We start from the raw sequence: 20,564 nt of genomic DNA, 5'->3' as shown, positions 1-20,564 counted from the left end.
TTGTTTTGTTGAATTGGCTGCTAACCAACAAAAATGTGGTAGTAACGTATTGGCTTTAAATAAATTATTGCCCTCTGCTGGTACTGCGACATAAACATGCAGCTTGCATGTGTGTCTGTTTCATGCCTAGGACAGGCAAAGCATGATATCCACACGGTGGACCAGCGTGTCTATTACATGCTTTGCCCTGACAGCACACAGTGGTGGTTCCAGTGGCCATTTGAGGACAGTCAACTCATTGTCATGTTCAAGAAACCCAGTTTGAGATGATTTGAGCTTTGTGACACATGACCAAGGTAGGCTATGGTGTTTAAACAATGATCAGTTGGGACTAAGGGCCCAAAGTGTGCCAAAAAATATCCCGCACACCATTACACCACCACCACTAGGTTTAACCGTTGATATAAGGTTTCATGTCGTTTACACCAAATTCTGACCCTACCATATGAATGTTACAGCAGAAATTAGAAATCATAACACCAGGTAATGTTTTTTCCAATGTTTTATTGTCTAGTTTTGGTAAGCCCCTCTTAATAGCTTCAGTTTTTTTGTTTTTAGCTGACACGAGTGGCAGCTTCTGCTGTTGTAACCCCTCTGCTTCAAGGTTCAACTTGTTGTAGGTTCAGAGATGCTCGTCTGCATACCTTGGTTGTAATGAGTGGTTGTTTGAGGTACCGTTGATTTCTTTTTAGCTTGAAACAGTCTGGCCATTCTCTTTTGGACCTCTGGCACAAGGCTTCTTTGTCTGGACAACTGCCGCTCACTGGATATTTTCTCTTTTTCAGACCATTCTCTGTAAACCCTAGAGACAGTTGTGTGACAGGTTGTCTTGATCATGTCTACATGCTTAAACATGCTGAGTTGCTGCCATGCGATTGGCTGATCAGATACTTGCTTTAACAAGTAGTTGAACAGGTGTACCTAATAAAGTGTATGAATCCATTCACTCCTTGTAGTGGTGGACATCAGTGTTGTCCTTTACTCCCACAGGCTGTCACTTCAGTCGCTCAAAGTTGAGAGGAATTTACCTCAGTACCTGTCCACTTTGCATCACCAACAGCTATTTTACCAGTTGTTGCTGTGGTCTATGGCTGCTGCATCACTGCTAGTCTCTTCCTGAGTGTACACCCCTTACAATATCATATTAGTGTATGCATTTTTTTTTTTACTTTAAAGTGGGTGATTCAGGTGCTACAATTTGATTTAATTTGTCTTTTGAATATTATTTCTTGTTGACATTTATGAGTAATGTTGCTGATGACTATTGTTATCAAGTTGGCTGTGACTGACTCACGGGCTGAATTGCACCAAATGAATGGGAGTCAAGATGTGAATTAGATGCCTGCTGGTTGAGAGGTGTGAACTTCTGCTCTAGCCATGGTTTCTCTTGATAGGTGAAGTGTTTAATCGTCTGGTGGGCTCATAATCTTTCATCTCTAGAGACCTGGTTATATGCACTTCTTTTCTAAGGTGGATAGTAATATATTACTCCCCCCCTACTAGCCATAATAAATCAGAGGCCCTTACCTCTAGAGCAAACTCTATTGTTTATTCAACTAATGTATCTTATGTGAAGTATATTATCCCTATATATTATACATCCATCCTTTTTGACAAGTGCATCCTAATCATGCCCAGAGCCTCTTCCAAAAAAAAAAAAGTTTCTCACCAAAATCATCACCAAAAGGAACACAACACATTACCCATCATTCACAATCGTTTATATACATCTAAACACTCATCACTGTTAACAGGTAGCTAAGAAAGCCTATTGCCTTCATCCGAAAATAAATCACTTGCCTAATTTGAATTAGGCCATGCTTCACTGTAACTGTGAGTCAAGTGTGGCTGTGTCATCTGTCACAAAGTTTCACATCAACTTCACTGACTCATGTTGTAAATTGCAGCCAAGATGCAATGTCAGTTACGCTGGCCTACAGGCTATCGGAGCAACCATAGGCTGAGTAAACAGCAGGATATAGAATATAGTGTTTAGTTTTTCAACTATAAATGTGTGCATGTAAAAGCACTGCCCAATGGATGTGTGGAAGCTTGAGGACATGCATGCATTGGTGCATAAGAGGGGAGACTGTAAAAGTTGGAAGAAGCCGTGGGAAATGGAAAGACAAGAAAGAAAAATGTGTGGACCAAAGTGGAGACAGACAGTAAAGAATAGATCATGGCAGGGAGTGAAGGAGAGCATGGCAGTAAAGAGAACAGCGGAGGTGGGTGCTTTTCAGCTCAGGCTTGGTGTGCTTGTCAGAGACTGACAGAGAGAGAGAAACAGGGAGGGAAAATGTCCAGCCTCTGGAGACCTGAAGATTTACCCCCTTAACCTACTTAGCATGGATTTGGCTTCAGCCTCACTGCAGCATATCTAAAACACTCTTATCACTCATCAGGGAAACTGATGACAGCCAAGGCGATGATAACACAGAAGATGGTGATGACTGGAATTACGAATACAGTAATGGGAAACTGGCCCAGAGAAACGATAGCCATGGCAAGGTTGTGTCAAAGGCCTCCAAAGCAGACAAGGATTCTCTTGATTCTTAATAGTTAAATATTTGTATATAAGATGTGAGAAAAAGGAAATTTAGGACAAATACTAGAAATAGTCTGTCCTGTATAATAATCAGGTTTTTCTAAGATCATAAACTTGATTTCATTTGTGCATTTGGTGTTTTACGAGATAAATTATCAGAAGGATTTTCTCATTTGTTGTAGTTCCAGGATTAGTTTCGTGATGACAACACAATATTAGTCATGGATCACTTCCTGTGTAAGAGATGTGTGTCTGCAAATAGTTTACAGACACTGATTGAAGTCTCCCAGCTCAGGATAATATGAGCAAAATCTGTCACTGAAGAGGATTTCCCATTAAATTACAGAGAGATGGCAGTGCTGATTAAAGTCTTGATAGCTGTGTATGATTTTGCATTTGAATTTTTGAGCACAGACGCTCAGATAGTAAGCCCAGCCTGGATTTTTTTTTAAAGAAGCCTCCTTATCAGTTGAATTTCTTGTGAAAACAATCTCTCTTCACTCTTTAAGGGGTGAAGATAATTGTTGCAATGCAAGTCAGAGCTGTGTTAAACTACCTCAAGATGGTAACAGTGAGCAACAAATGGATGTCATAGGCCACATCTGTTACAGGGATGCCAGTCAAGCTGTTTTATTTAGACGTGCTGGCTACGAATTCAGACGTGCAAGCAATCATGCACGTGAACAAGGGTGTTCATGAGATATGATGTAGATAACCCCGAAATGAAAAAAAAAATTGCTTGGTGTTATGAAAAATGTCTTTGAATAAAACCATTATGATCAAAGAAAAAATGAGAAAGCTAGCAATGCAAAAAAAAAAAAAAAAATTAGACAGTATAAAGGCAGACTTAGAATAACAAAGAACAGGAGCAGAGAGAGAGAGATAGCGAAAATACCAAAGACATTTTCCCCTGACAGTGTTCTCCCACCACCATACAGGGGAACATCTGCTTCATAATTGGTCCAATTTCTATTTATAGACCCTACCCTCCTTCTGTCTGCAACGGTGGCCCGGTCCCGAGAAGCCACCACTGAAAGAAGGAGGAAGGGAGAGATAGCTGCTTGAAAAAGCTGTGCGGTAGCAGGAGGAGACAGAACGGGAGAAAAAAGCATCATCATAAATTAACCATAATAGCCAGAGAGTTCATACTGACACTATCTCTGCATAAATTCAGCATCTGAAAAAAACAACAATAAAATGCAGAAACAAATCAGAAAACAATTCTAAGATGCTTTTGAAAACAAAATCTTTTCTTCATGCAGTTTGGTGTGCTTCTCCATGATGAAGTCTTTGTTTGGGAAATGCCTTAGAGGTTCTTCTTTTTCTATTTTACCAACAATCCCACAAGCTGAAGAGCAGTTTTAACAAATGCTCCCACACAGAAGCACTCTATCTCCTCATCCACATTTAAAATATAGCAGGTGGGTGGCCACAGTTTACGGTTGCACTAGATAGATTTAGCAACCAAACCTGAAGCAGTAATATCGATTTGAGCTCTAGAATAAAATGTTTCCAATCAAGATGAGACAAAATGCTTCACTAATCAGATGAAGCAGGCAGATGTTTTCAGTAAAAAAAAAAAAAGATAAACCCACTGTACTCCACCTGTTCAGCAACAAACAGCAGACAGTGTTAAAAACTGGCTGGTGAACACTCTGTACTGTATGTAAAAGAGGATGTTGCCACCGTGATGTCGCTGTTAGTGAAGACACACTGTCAAGCTTCAAACTGAGCATTTTTGCCATCTTGGTTTTGAAACTAGACATGATGAGTGAGGGGCAGATCTGACTGATCTGCATGCTCTTAGGCTAGTGACATGTCTGTCAAAAGGGAAAAAAAAGCCCACTCTGAAGCATGTTAAACTCAATAACACTTGAAACTAGAAATTGAGACCATAAACTCATGAGGAAAGCATATATTGCGGCCACAACTGGACTTCTTTTATACACAGGCTTACAGTAAACACTAAACACTAAATTTCTCAGTAGGACATGGGACTGTTAAAATTGACTTTAATGCTTCAAGTTCTAATCCCAAGGCTGAAAATCAGTTTTCTCAAGTGGTACCAACCTGGGAGAGCAAGCTGTTCATAGTGTCATAAACAAACATTCTGTAATTTTCAAGTGTGCTTGAAGGCGGGTTTGTAGGTTGTGAGGGTTTCAGGTATGGTATTGATCCTGGTATGACCTTAAACTTGTGATTACTTCTAAACTTTTAGAACATGCACTGTGGTCCTCAAACTGAGAACTGTGTGAGTTTTTCAATTATTCATATAGTTTTTACACGTGACCGCAGTCACAAACTAACAGTCTTGTTTTTCTTGTATTAAGGATAAATAAGAGCTCCCTGAACTAATAGGGAATAAAGGATGGAGTCTCTTTTAGCATGTGTGTGACTCTGTTTGCTTTTCTCAGTCACAGTTCATAGTCTGCATTGTACAAGAAAGGTGAAATGCTGGGGCACAAAGGAAGTGTAGTGTTAAATATGAATTTATTTTATTTTATTTCCATTTTTTGTTGCTAAAAATTGTTGGAGTGCACAGTAAAATTCTTACAATTTGATCCATAGCTGATGCAAATACTTACACTATATGGACAAAATCAATTCAGCTCTTGATCTTTGGATTCAACTGTTTTCAGTCCTATTGCCACAGGCGTATAAAAGCAAACCATGCAGTCTGTCTTTACAAACATTTGTAAAACAATGGATCACTCTAAAGAGCCCTCTTTATTTGAGTGTGTTACTGTAATAAGATGCCACCTTTGCAACAAATCAGTTCATGAAATTTCTTCCCTCCTAGATATTAAACTGTCAACTGTAAATGGTATTATTGCAAAGTGGAAGCATTCAGAAACCACAGCAAATCAGCCGAGGTATTTACAGAGTGGGGTCGCTGAGTGCTGAGTCTCATAGTGCATAAAAGTCACCAAAGTTCTGCTGACTCAATAACTGCAGAGTTGCACCTCCTCTGGCATTAACATCAGCACAAAAAGTGTGAGCCAGCAACTTCATGTCGTAGGTGTAATGTGTAGGTGGCCATGTAGTGTATGTTTTCATTACACTATCACCGAGCATTCAGTGAGATAACATTTGCCATCATCAGATGTTATCTCATTTGGCCAGAAGGCGATCAACAAGGTTAACACTGGTGATCAGATTGGCTGATATATTAGTGCATTGCAGAAAAAATAATTTTCTCTTTTATGTCTCTGTATGTTTTCAGCGACATTCTTAATGGACATTCATAGTTCTCAAAGTATATTTTTAGCTGATTATTTTGCAGTGCCTGCCTAATTTAGCAGCTCTGCTTCATAAGCTCACTTGGGGAGTGTTTGGTTTAGTACCATGCTTACTGGTGTCCTCTTGATTTGTGCCTGTGTTAGCTCTGCTCCACAGGCTTACTTTGGGCCTCTGCTTATAATTGCAGTACACACACACACACACACACACACACACACACACACACACACACACACACACACACACACACACACACACACAGCAAGGTTAGCCCACACATTAAATATCAATCTAAATTTAGTCAAATATTAGTATTGCAGTTTAGAACCATTGTTATTGAATAATTTGAAGCCAAATGTTGGCTACCTGACTCAGCACTGTATTTGCTGACACACCTCATTCCTCGTTCAACAAATTAATTCATCACTCACTCACGCTGCAAGCTGCAATTGGCCTTTCCAAACAGCCACGGTTTGAGTGGGCACTGTATTAGTTATATAAATGTAAATAAAGTGATATGGTCATATCAGTGAAGGACGAGTCCATTATACCCCAGAGGAGGCAGAGGATGGTTTCTAATCCCCTCAAATTAATTCAAATATTTAGCATCAGACTTTTCTAATCCCCCTCTAACTATGCATGATTTGACACAAGAGATTCAGTGACATTCAGATCTGGCAAAGTGGAACACAATGAGGACGTTTCATATAAGTGAAAGACTGCATGGCTTCTGTCTGATATGGGTGAACTGTGAAGAATTTAATGTAGGAAATCAAGATGCAATTTGGTTAGATTTAGACTATGAAATTATTCATGTATAAAAATACCATTTAAGTGCAGCTTTTCAAGATTTTTTTTAGTTTCTTTGAGATAATTAAGTAAATGTGATGTTTCCTTATCTAAAGTGTTTTTTCATATTATTTGGTCTAAATTATTCTTTTCATGAATCTGTGAAGCTCTCATGAATTTTCTTCAGCTGGAAGATGCTAATTAATATCAGTGCATAAAAAAAATATATTCTGAAATGAATCTGTTTCATTTGTTTCACTGAGGGGGGGGGGGGCAGCACGGTGGCGTGGTGGTTAGCACTGTTGATTCACAGCAAGAAGGTCCTGAGTTTGAATCCACCAAATCCATCTTGTCTCATTTAAAGAACTCCTTGGTGGTGAGGCCCCCAGGGTGGATGAGATTCACCCTGTGTTTTGAAGGCTCTCGATGTTGTAGGGCCGTCTTGGTTGACATGTCTCTGCAACATCGCATGGAGACCTGTTGTTATGGCCCATCCAGTTTCTGGTGGTTGTTGGACTCCACTAGGGCTGCCCTTTTTTACCGATTCTGTTCATAATTTTTATGGACAGAATTTCTAGGCGTAGCTGAGTGGTAGAAGGCATCCACCTTGGTGTCCTCGGAATCTCATTTCTGCTTTTTGCGGATGATGTGGTTCTGTTGGCTTCATCAGGTGGTGGCCTCTGGCTTGCACTGCAGTGGTTCACAGTCGAGTGTGAAGTGGTAGGTATGAGAATTAGCTCCTCCAAGTCTGATGCCATGGTCCTCAGCCAGAAAAGGGTGGAGTAACCTCTCTGGGTCAGGGACCCAGAGTGCTTTTCAATGCTGGTAGAATTGCAACCACATAGGATAAAGCAATAATTCTTTTTGCATTTAAAACCAGACGACTTACACTTACATATCATGCATTCAACATGTTCCAGAGCGCTGTATCCTTCCTGTAATGGGTTCGCAAAAATCATGTAGGAAGCACTAACAATAAAACGTACTCCATGTGCTTTATCATGTGCATTAGCATGTACAGCTATGGCATTTCTGTATCTAGCATAATATGTAGAGAAAATGGTTTTCAATTTCTTTGTGGGTGTCAAGGCGTGGGGGAAAAGAGTGGACACACAGGCAGTCGCTGCAGTGAAAAAGGTGTTAGTTTATTTACAGTGCGATAAGAAAATGGGGTCGTGAGAAGGGGTTTCCAGGTGAGGGATTGTGGAACACAGGCTGAGTGAGGATGGAGAGGTCCGGGGAATCCAGAGGGAGCGAGTGGCGGCGGGGGTTGGCGAGTGTGGGGGCAGGCGGACTCCAACAGAGGATAGAGGGGCGGCGTGTTGAGCGGCGACAGAGGACCAGACGGTTATGGAGCAACAGGCAGGAACTTTTACAGGGATCTGGGGCAAGAAACGGAGAGCAGGTAAGTCACAAGTAGTCACAACGAGAGAAGCACAAGAAAAATGGCCGACACTAACTGAGACTCAGTCAATGATCCAGCGAAGACTGAAGGTCTGCTGGCAGCTTAAGAAACGCAGCCTGATGAGCCGATCTGCCACAGGTGTGGTGGAGCACGCCCAGAACGTCCGCCCAGGAAGGGAGGAGACACGGGAGGCCACCTCCCATGAGCCCACACATAGAGGAGAGACAGACAGAAGACATACACGCCCACAAGCACACACACCAAAACCCTCGGGACATGACAGTGGGTTAATGCACTTTTTAGCTACCTTATGTAGTTACTATGGATTTCCTTCATACATATTATTATAATTAGGGTTCTGAAGATTCTATTGATTATAGTGAGTTGAAATATTCCACAAGATGGTACTACAGCATGTATAACTGTACAGATATGGTCTGGCAGACTTGTTCTATTATAGGTCTTAAAGGGCTACGTATCTCTGGGTCTTGTTCATGAGTGAGGCGAGACAGGAGCACGAGATTGACAGATGGATTGGGGCTGAGGTTGCAGTGATGTGGACGTTGCAGCGATCCGTCATGGTGAAGAGTGAGCTGTTGATTTATCGGTTGATCTAAGTCCTTACCCTCACCAAAAGTATGAGATTGCGAATACAAGCAGCAGAAATGCGCTTCCCCCAAAGGGTGGCTGGCCTCTCCCTTAGAGATAGGGTGAAGAGTGCAGTCATTCGAGAGGGGCTCAGAGTAGAGCTGCTACTTCTCCACATCGAAAGAAGCCAGTTGAGATGGTTTGGGCATCTGACTCAGATGCCTCCTGGGCAGTGATGGTATAGTTAGCTTGAAAAAATAGTCCAACTACTGATTACTGATTACTCCTTTAAAAAGTAACTTAGTTACTTTACTGATTACTTAATTTTAGAAGTAACTAAGTTAGATTACAAGTTACTTTATTAGTTGTTTTCAACAATGGCCAGTCTTGTGCCAAAAAGTGATCGTCTGTCATAAAGTGATTCAGATGTTTCTGTGTATTTTTATGTGTAATATCTTTGCTTATATTGGTAAATAGAGTGCAGTCAACATGATTTATGAAGGGCTTATATATAAAATGCAGAAATAACCTGTTTTTCAACAATCTTTAGGAGTCTGTGTTATTGTACCTACATTATAATCAATCCAGTGCTTTTTGGCCACTTCAAATATCTTTATAGAACTGTGATGTTATATTTGTTGTGATTTCTGCAGCCTTCTGAGACAGATTTCTGTTTAAAAATACATTTTTAATGTCAGTTTTTACCTTGAAAAAAAATGAACATATAAAAGTCACTTTGCCAAAAACTGATTGCAGCTTCTACCGTGTGATAGAAATGCTGTTTCTCACTCAAAATTACCTGATATCATTCATGAGGTCAACAAGTCATTTACAGCCGTTTAAATACAGGGAATGATTTCTTGGCAAATACCAAAAATTGCTGTTTGGCAGACAGTCATTTTTGGCACAATACCAGCCTCTATTACATACTGTAGTAGAGGGCTTTTCAACTTTTTCAGCTCTCCCCCACTTACTGGTTTGTACAGAAGTCCAGCTTTAGTTGTTTGGGTGCTGGGGGGCTCCTGCATTAGCCGCAGCTCTGCTTCGCTCCACCTGTTGCGATTCCCTCTGCAAGTTTGACTGCGCCATGACTCCAGATGTTTTGTCATATTTGATGTAGTGTTTTTGAAGCTAGATAGCACTTTGAGTGCACAACTAACCTTGATGTTGTCATCTTTAGGTGACACAAAATTAAAAATAGTGCCTGTATTTCAGCTAGAAAACGCGCATCTCTCTCCTCCTCCATTGTTTATATTTGTGTCACTGCGTGCTATTATTGTCCTCATGCTGAAAACGGGACGCAATTGTTGCATCTGCCAGACGTCACTCCCCGAAACACAAGAAGAAAGCAAAAATATATCTTTGTACTGAGGAAAATGACAAAAATAGTAACGCACAGTGACTTGGATAAGTTACTTTAATCTGATTACTGGACTGCAAATAGTAACGGGTTGGATTACTCGTTACCAAAAAAAAGGAGTCAGATTAGAGTAACACGTTACTAAGTAATGTGTTACTGACATCACTGCTCCTGGGTGCCTCTTGAGTGAGGTGTTCTGGCCATGTCCTAATGGGGTGAGGCCCTGGGGCAGACTCAAGACACGCTGGAGAGATTATATCTCTTGGCTGGCCTGGGAACGACTTGGTGCTCCCCCAGATAAGGTGGACGAGGTGGCTGTGGAGAAGGAGGTCTGGGTTTCTCTGCTTAGGCTACTGCCCCCACAAGGTGGCCCCGGAAAAATGCAAAAAAAATGGATGGACTGATGGATGGATTTCATTTGTTTCTAGTTATCAAATGCTTTGCAAGAAAATTAACTATTTAATTATTTTGAGAATAAAATGAGTCATGCAGCTTCCAGGTTTCCCACCAAAAAATGCCCATGTGTTTTTTTTGCTTTGTTTTTTTTGTGTTTTTTGATGACAAACTGACATACTAAACAATATGTACATTTAAAATAGTCAAATAACCATTTGGCCATTATAATATATACAGTTAGGTGTTTACATTTTTGGACAATGATGCATATTTTGTAGTTATGGCTATGCACACAACCACAGTGTTTTTTAAGTGCAGCTGTAATCTAATGCTTTTAACAATAGTATTATATTATATATATTTAGCAATTAGAGAGATTTGTATACATAGTCCCCCATTTTCAGAGGCTCAAAGTCATTGGCTGATTGACTGACGAGCAGTTTCATAATTCCATAACAAATTAAACAGATAAAAGATAAAAACTTGCACTTTGTAGCTGTTCACTGGAACTGTCGAAACAGAGATGTTGATGCAAGTGAAGGATGCTGAAAAACCGAAATAAATCTATCAGAGAAATAGCAAAAACTCCAACTCAACAATCTGGTGCATTCTTAAAAAGACTGATTGCATGGGCCAGTTCAACAACACTAAAAGGCCTGAAAGACCACTGTCTATATATTGATTGACATCTAAACAAAATGGCTGATTGCGGAATTCTGTCTCTGGTCAAAAAAAAGAACTTCACAACATCTAACCAAGTCAAGAACATTCTCCAAGAGAATGGCATAGTTTACAATCGAGAGGCACCTTTGTGAATGTAAATACAGAGGGTTTACAACAAGGGGCAAACCACTCGTTAATCAAGAAGAAGAAAGCCAGATTAGACTTTTCCAGAAAACATCTAAAAGAGCCTGCACAGTTCTGGAAAAAAATATTTGAACAGATGATTAACTTGGTTACAAGTCGATCATTATTAATCATACAAGATGAACTTGTACCCAAATGATGGGAAGAGAAAAGGAGGTAATGTTATGATATGGCCGTGTATGGCTGCCAGTGGAACCGGGTCACTAGTGTTTATTGATGATGTGACTGCTGATAGACGTAGCAGGATGAATTCTGAAGTGTACAGGGCTTTTTCAGCCAAATGCTGCAAAACTGATCAGGCAGTGCTTTACAGTGTGAATGGATAATGATCCACAGCATACTGCAAAAGCAACCCAAGAATTTCTCAAGAAAAAAGATGTCTAAGTCAGTCACCTAAAAAAGACCTAGCTGGGCATCTCAAGAGAGGAAATAGCATTTGGCTGTTGTGTTAGTTTGTCCAGCTACTTTTGAGCCCCTGAAAATGTTAAACCACTTGAACAGAAAGTGTGCACTTCCATCACATTGGTATTATTTAAAATCGTGAACAGAAAGTGTGCACTTCCATCACATTGGTATTATTTAAAATCCAGTGTAGTGGTATACACAGGCTAAAGTACAACAACAACAAAAAAAAGTTGCAATGTCCAAAAACGTATGGTCCTAACTGTTCTGTATCTACTGATGTATCTACATACATCAGTAGATACAGAGCTTAGATCAAAAGGTCTGATAATCTGATAAATCTTACTAATACTTCAATCAAGATGTTACCCTGATAATTTTGAATTGATTATCTTAACAAAATGAAATATTTTAACATAATGTGTTTCAAGTAACTATGCCTCTTTTGCAAACCTTTTATCCTATTTACTGGAAATCATTTTATAAGCATGTAAGACAGTAAACCTCTTAATGAACACATATGTTCAAATAACTAAATTATTATACTGTAAAACACATGTCAGGCTTTGGGTGGCTGTTTTTCAACACTGTGCTTTTGCATGTAATCATAGACTGGTTTTAAGTGGACAAACAGTGGGAACTGGGTCAGGAATCCAGCTGAGACACTTCATGCTGAATTTTGCATATACCAAAATATTTTGCAATGAGAACTGCCAGACTGTAAATCTGGGACACTGTTTTAATTATTACACCATAACTTACTGCAGTTAAAGTCCATCTTACAGCCATCATTTTATCTGTTCTCTCAAGCAAGGAGTAACAGAAGTCATCATATTTTGTCAGAGTGCAGGAAAAAAAATCCCAGGAATCTTTAGTCTGTTTTCCTAATAGACTCTATATTACATCCAGACACATAGAAATCTCACTTTCTGCAAAGTGGTATCATTCTTTGACTCTGTGTTGGAAAGAATGATAATAATAATATAATATTTTATTCATAGGCACCTTTCAAAACTCTCAAGGTCACCTTACAGAAATCAGATACAATAAAAACAGACTTGAAAAGAATAACCATCACAGAAGTAGAGAATACACTTAAAAATGGGTTAAAAAGCTGGAGAGCAGTGGCAGCAATTGGCGCCAGCGTTCACTCAACCAGAAGTTTTTAGTTCAACCAGTTGCCTCTGGCAGTTGGCTTTGATTGTCAGATCCATTGTCAAGAATGCGTTTTTTTTTTTTTTTAACGTAAAACTAGCAGAATCACAGCTGTACTAAATATCACAAGCAGAACTGCTACCACTGCACCGATAACAGCACTTCTGTCTCCATCAGGAACATCAAGCACACTCCCAAACCTTTGGAACTTTCACACTGGTCGCTTCACGGATGACTTCACAGATGTACATAAACACATCAGACCTTAAAATCTCCAAAGTCTCTTTTCTGGAAGGTGTTGTTATTATTTGGTAGACCTCCTGAGCTCATCAGGCTGTCCTCTGTAGTTAGAATACATCCCCAGGGTGATGTTTTTTGGGTAGAAGCCTGTGGCGAGGCACGTCAGGATGACATTTGTCTTGACCCTGGAGTTCTTGGACTCCTTTTAGGCCTGCTACCGATTGTTTATTCCAGTAACAAACAGGACTGTACTGTGCACTGTCATTGCACATTTTTGTACGGCTTATCGGACCCACAAAAACTTAGCCTTTGCAGCAAATCTTGCTGATGTTCTGGCGGTGTTGAAACGTGCAGACAGAAACAACTGCAATCAAAATGCTATTGGCCTCTCAGTAAGATACTCAAGTACAATAATGACACATGATGCACTGTGGAGTCAAACAGTACAGCAGAGTGGAGTCTAGATCTCTGTGGCATAATTTCAAAAGCACTGACTATTAAAAGTTTCATAAAAGTAGAAAAAAATCTTTTACAAGGAAACGGTATTTTATTGCATTGCAGTGCACAAGTGTTCATGATATCATGCCGATTTCCTCTACTGTAGATCGTGATTTAATGTTATGCACTCTGAACTACTTTCCTGCATGCTTATTAATGCCATGACTCCCTGCTCTACCTAATACTGCACCAGTATACCTGGTGAGAGACGGTGAATAATACACGTGGAAAAAAAACTTAACAGTGATTTCCCGACAATGACTCAGGATTTTGATTAGCGCCATTTTCCTGCCTGGTAACATTTAGGAGTAAAACAGATGTGTTTTATTGAAACTGTTCTCGTGTAGTTGTTTGTAGAGCTGCCTGTGTTTGAGTTTAGCAGAGGCAGAGAGACAAATTGACAGAGAGAAAGAGAGAAAGAGGGAGAGAGGCACTGGGAGGAATTTCAATGTCTTTGGCCCAATTTGCAAGGAATTGATAAACCACTGCATTCCAAGCACCCTGATCCCCAAACTGCAGTGCTCAGCTGCTGTACATACTGCATGGAGATACTGCATTGTGATCTTTGAGACAGAGCGGCTTTCTTCATCTGCATCTTTGTCAGCCAAAGTTTGGATCTGTCTAGGCGTGTTCGTTATCCAGCTTTTCTGGGGAATGATGGACGGCATGATGTCTCACACCTGTCACCAAATGCATGAAGAAGAAAAACAGGGAAACTTTGTACACCTGTGTGATGTATGCAGTGTTATATCTTCTAACGTCTGTATGTGTGTCAAACTCCAACACAGCAGAAGAGAGAAGCATGCACTCATAAATGAGAGGAAGACACTCTCAGCATAGTTCTTTGTTACATGACTATTTTGGTACAAACATTTACCTGCCAGTGTGGCAGTTTGCTTTCTGAAATGTATCCACATTTGAAACTAGCTGGGTATAAATTTCTGACCCTGAAGAGATGCATCATGAACACACAGATGATGATGGAGATGGAAGAAAAAAATTAGAGGGAGTGATAGGATGTGTGAGATGCAGATAACGAGGAGAAATAAAGATGAGTGTAGGAGAAAAAGATGGAGGGCTGCAAGAACTGCAAGAGAACTGATAGAGAGGCAGAGCAGGAGACAGTGTGCAGTGTGCTTGTTTTTTTTTTTTTTGCTGATACAGATCAGATTTCATAAAGATCCACATGATTGCCTCATAACAAGGGGGACGCAGAAAGGAATGAGATGAAGAGATGAGGCGGAGGCAAGGAGAGACATGAAGAAATTGATAAATAGCTGCTTGCCCTTCCTGCAGCTGCTTTCTTTGTTTGTTTGGGTTTTTTTTCCGTGTTTTTTTTTCCTCAGTGGGCTTTATATGATTATCCTAACTGTAATTTTGAAAGAAAAAAATATCAAGGACAACAACCGTTATAGAAAAAGGAGTTTCTACATGAGCCTCTGATTAGATAAAATGTCTTGTGTTAGATGGCGCTGTGTTGGCCTTTTTCGCTGAGCACATTACTCTGACTGTCCCCAGGGTTCACCTCTGCACCCGGCTTCTCAGTTTTCCTGATTGACAGTGAAAACCATGGCCTCATTGCTCCTTATACCAGGAACTGGCAGGGAGCCAGGCAGTAGGCTAAGGTGCTGCTGAGCCTGTGACTTACTCTGTCTACACAGACTTACTGAATGACTGACTGATCGAATGACTGACTTAAGAGATAAGGAAATATTGTAAAGCAGGTGGAGTTACAAAACACTTAGAAGCAGTCAACAGTGCAAAATTTGACACATTGTGATAGATTCATTGAAGATTTTGTTGCAGAAAGAAGCAGAAAATACATAATTTACAACTGCATTACCATGATTTGAAGAAGTGATTTTCAGCAGACTGAAAAGCAGTCCATTACTGCCCCATCTGGTTGAAAATTTAAAGCCTATCCCACCTTCTATAATGACCCTAACAGATGGGTGTGGCTGGTTGTGGACACAAAGCAGCAGTAGGGATTGCAAGGAAGAGCTAAAGTTCTTCCTGATGACTAAAGTAAGCCTATAAGTCTGTCACTCTTGCTTCTCATGATACAGTATGTGTGGAACTGATGAATATATATTTGAATTTCCTTCACTTTTAAAACAGCCTGAAAATTCTTTTTGCATAATCAGAATTTGATCCAAAAGACAGATAAAAAAAAAAAAAAATCAGAAGATGATTTTATGGCATTTATGTGTGTGTAGAGCCTGCAGGAAATCAGCCAGCTCAGCCAGAGGAAGTCTCTAACACACACGATCTCCCCGATTGGTTGATTACGTCTTCACCCAGAGGAAGCAGCTGTCTGTTAGCAAGTGGCACAACTAATGGAAATGCTGACTAGCTCAGCACTACTGTACTTCTAACTAGCATAGTTCTGTAGGTGCTGTATTGCAGCTGTAATCATGCCAAATAAGCTCAGTGCATGCTAAATATGACATTCTCATTTCTACATAATTTAAACAAGCATTCTGACCACTGGAGGCAGAAAAAAAATAGCCTGCTTTGAGAGCTGTGAGTCACATCGCTACCCATATCTCAGTTTGTGCAGCAGTTCAAATAGTGAATAATTAAAACTGAATATTGAAGTGTACAGAAATGACTATGCAGTTTGATGAGGCTTCAGCAAAATTAGATGTTATCAGTGGGGTTAGGGTAGAGAGTTTCTTCTTGATCTAAAAATCATAAAAATCACAGTATTGAGTCACTGCTTTGCAATATGTAGGGCAGTACTACAGTTTAGGTCCAGTGACTCATAGCTAAATTGGGAAGTGACACCTTTTCTCCTCTCCTTTATCTAGTAATATGTAGTATAATACATTTTTACTTTCTTATGGTTTAATACATGCAGACAGTTATCAGAACACTTTGAAAATGCATCAACAAATACAAGACTTCAGCATTTAAGGACCTTTAAAGTGTCACTGTTGTCACGGTCCTGGTCTGCAACCCCTTGTTTCTTAGTGTATGGTCTTTTGTAGTTATGTTGCCTTCATTGTTACTGTTTTGTTTTTTTTATATTGTTTCATGTGTTCCCCTTATGTATTCTTAGTAGTTCCCAGTTGCTTTAGACCTTAGTTCTCCCTGTGTTCTGTCCCGTAGTGGTCCCCTCTGTGTGGAGTTTTCATAGTCTGTTTTTCTCAGTGTGTCTGTCTCCCCGTGTTGTGTCTAGTCTGCGTCCTCTCTATGTGGTGTCAAGCTTGCATTTGTTTACCAGTCTCCTCACTTCCTGTTTTATTTTAGCATCCCCTGTCTCTTGTGCTTTGTGTTTTGATTTACTTCCCTGAGTCTCGTTAGTGTCATTTTGTTCACCTGTTCTGCCCCAGCTGTTTCCACTCTCCCCTCGTTCTCTCTGTGTATTTATTGTCTCAGTCTTCCCCTCGTCAGATGTCAGTCTTGTTGTGGCTGTGTTTTTCTCTAGTTTTGTGATCAACCTTGTTTTATTAGTTTGTACTGTCAGTCATATTAAAGGCTTGTTTTTCTTTAACTCCTGCCTGCCTGCTCCTGAGTCCAGCATTTGGGTCCTCAATTTATAGGCAAAGAAAAATTCTGATATCATGAGTTCATATGATGATATCAGCATATGTACAGAGCTTTATTAAAAAAGGAAAATTTATAGAGCCATTGCTGATTGTTTCAGCAGTGTACTTCACAAACTAGTTAGCAAGTTAATGTGACAATTCGTCTTGAGTCCATGTTGAAGTCTGCACAGCAGTGATGCGTACTTTGCCACATGTAGTGCTGAGAGTATTGTAAATTATGGAATAATGGAGCAGGAACCCCTCTGCTGATGAATTGTGAGTTGAAAACATTTTGAACTGCCCGAAACAGGCTTCTTTTTTTTGCATCATGCTTTGTCTTTTTTTTTTTTTAAATGAAGTGATCTTTCTGTGTTTTCACTCAATTTTTAAAAGTTCTCAGAGTGCAAATAATTCTAAGCTGAACTAAGATCTTCATGAAATCCAGATTCACAGGCTGAATGGCAATTTTTGACCCTAAGATATAAAGAAGAAAAGCATTGTCCAGCCCTCCCAGCTTGTTCTTTGTGGCTCAGACCTCCAAGCGATCCCAACCCTCAGACAACCTTTTGCTGTCTTCATTTATAATTCATTAAGGCACTATGCAATGACCACGAATCCAAGACAGTTACAATAGTGTGGCAGCTGTCAAAGCACTAGGATGCCAATTACAACGTATGGCCATGTGCCATCGCTAGTGCCTCTTTCTTACTTTCACCTTTTTGTGCGCCTGTATGAAGCAGTAAGTAAACATGAAAATAAAAAAAGGCACATAAATCAGCAAGAGAAACAAGAGGAGATTGGTGGAATGATTTTAATGAGGAAGGCTCCATGTTATGTAATGCAAATACAAACTCACGAGAAAGCAAAAATTGAAGAGACTCCCTAGAAAAGACATAAGGGAAGATTACAAAATCAGGAGCAGCAATGATTTACTGAGGATTTCCAGAGTTCATTTCATCTGTCAGATTTATTTCCCACACATTTGTTTATGGGTAAGTGATGAATAGCAATAAATGTGTATGCAGAGGCATGGGGATAGTTTAATCCTTCCTCAATGAGATATTTTACACCATTTACAATTATTTAGCGGTTGAATCATTTTTCCGGAGACAATTTTTCCCATTCACAGCAGGCTGGAGGCTACCCCAGCAAATACTGGATACAGTCAGTCACATAAACAGATCAACAAAATCACTCAGATTCACACCCATACAAGCAGTTTTTAGTTTCGAGTTCATTTCACTTGAATTTCTTTGGAAAGTGAAGAGAAAGTAGGCCAATGGAGTTCAAAACACAATGGGTGACATGAAAACACGGTAACCCTCACCCAGCCCTATAGTTTATAGTTTTTTAAGGTCACTTAACATTAAATTTCAGCATAATGCCAACTTGTATATTTGTAACAAAGCTAATGGTAATGTTAGCCACATTAGCTGCACAAGATGCTATTTCTATTGTGTCGACATTGCGGTCACAAATGGATATAATCCACTGGACTTTCAGGTCTTCTGGTGCTTACATGAAGACTCAGTTGTGTTTGCTTTTGCAGCCAACTACCGCACATTTGATGTGTTTTGCTTTACAGAAGAAACAGAGTCAAGAAGCTTTCACACAGAAAGAGAGTAGCAGAGCACTGAATGTTACTGAAATTCCGTGACCTGCAGTAACAGGCAAAATAAAAGCAGAGTGGCCACTTTAACCTTTTCATAACTTTAACGTCAGCCATTGACTATCAATGGGAATGATACTGATGACTGACACGCGATTGGGTGGTAAATACATTAAAGAGTTACCGACACAACTGAAAGCTAGAATGCCCATTAGCAGCAAACTGCCAGCAGCAGATGTGTGACGAGTGAATAGCTTTTTATGTGGCTTTAAAAGTTAGCAGAAGTGACTTTAGTGAATAAATGCTAATGGTGGACTGCGAGGTAGCTGCTTAACTTGCTGCTAGGAGTCCATGTTCAAATGGTGATGTGGATAGGTAATGGAGAAAAAGGCTTGATTGTCAGCAGGGCATTTTAGGCTGTCTGCCAGACTTTCCCTTTCTATCAGTTTGTGGCATCATTGTAAGATTATGCAGTAGACAAGATAAAAATACAACCTTCTTTCAGCACTTTCAGGAAATGTACCCACTTGTGAAGCCAAGATACTGTAGCTCATTGCCATTGCCTTGTTTTTCTATCTTTTTCAGGTCCAAGAGTGGTTATGTCTAAACTGTCAGATGCAGAGAGCACTGGGAATGGACATGACCACACCACGCTCCAAGAGTCAGCAACAGATTCAATCTCCTTCTCATGCAACCAATCTAGAACCTAAACCTGATGCTTCAACTCAGCCTGCACCTCAAACGCATACACCTCCTCAGACACAGCCTCCATCGCAGGCCCAACCAGTGCCTGGCCCTACTAAACAGACTGGTCCAGCTGGCTCAGGCCAACAACAAACAAAGCTGCCTCCAGGAGCAGTCCCTCTCCCTGGGATGGCCAAGGCCCCGTCCCAACCTGATTTGTCCCGCAGCTCGCCCGCCCACCAACCTCAGCACCCCCGCCAGGACCAGACACGCAGTGCAGGAAGCTCCCCTTCACGACAGCCCCCACCTCCAGAGCAGACTTTTGGGAAGTTGTTTGGCTTTGGTGCTTCTCTTCTCAACCAAGCAAGTACTCTCATATCTGAGACTACTCAACCCCAACAACAGCCCCCAAAACCAGCCCCCAAACCAGGAGGCGCTCCTGGTCCAGGACCTGGGGCAGGCAAACCCTCAGGACCTCAGCCTGTGCAACAAGGGCCTCGACCCCCTTCTCAGCAGCAACAACAGCATCCTCCCCCGGACTCCTCTAAGCCCAAAGCCTCTTGCCCCCTCTGCAAAACAAATCTCAACATAGGTAACACAGCAGAGCAACCCAACTACAACACCTGCACACAGTGCCGCTCTCAAGTGTGCAACATGTGTGGATTCAATCCCACTCCACACCTAGTCGAGGTAAGACACCATTGTGCTATATAAAATGCCATGTTTTTGTGAGAAACTGTAATTGTAGTGCAGTCGAATGACTTTTGTTTTATCCATTTGATGCCGCCTGGTCTTGGTGTGAACAGCTTCGTTTTACTGAGGATTCCTGTGCGTAGGACTCCAGCATGGCTTCAGGGGTTGTCAAATAGACAGCAATTGGTTGCATTTATTCTGTCCTTGAGGATCCCCATGATTCTGATACTCTTGTTCTTTGGTATTTTTTTAAGAATGTTCCACTGCTTCTCAATGTCATTCTTTAACACAGAGGTATAAAGGCTTTATTACAAATGATAAATAACCAATTCAGTAACATTTCTGCAGAAGAATCATTGATATTTGGAGTTTTGGCAGCATGTTGTGTATGCAGCTTGCACAAACAATATTTTACATAAGCCTGTGAGCTTCTACCTTTTCTCCTGCCTGTCTCTCTGTGTGTTTCACAGTCAGGACCTGCTTCGTTCAGCTCTGTCAGGGCCTTTCATGTGGTTAGCAGAGTGAAGTCCAAGCTGTGACTCACCTCATCAGTGACTACCCTG

General features: G+C 40.6%; 1 protein-coding gene across 1 annotated transcript in view; it reads left to right on the top strand.

The window, feature by feature from the left end:
* The window catches only part of bsnb (bassoon (presynaptic cytomatrix protein) b), an 81,771-nt gene that overhangs the window by 10,141 nt on the left and 51,066 nt on the right, over window positions 1–20,564 (top strand). The window contains 1 exon segment of the mRNA XM_030729343.1: window positions 19,210–19,998. Within this exon segment, the coding sequence (XP_030585203.1) occupies window positions 19,210–19,998 (789 nt within the window).

This window comes from Archocentrus centrarchus, chromosome 5, assembly GCF_007364275.1.
Source record: "Archocentrus centrarchus isolate MPI-CPG fArcCen1 chromosome 5, fArcCen1, whole genome shotgun sequence".
Classification (NCBI taxonomy): Eukaryota; Metazoa; Chordata; class Actinopteri; order Cichliformes; family Cichlidae; genus Archocentrus; species Archocentrus centrarchus.
The sequence above is the reverse complement of the archived record's forward strand: the minus strand, read 5'-3'. Positions and strand labels throughout refer to the sequence as shown.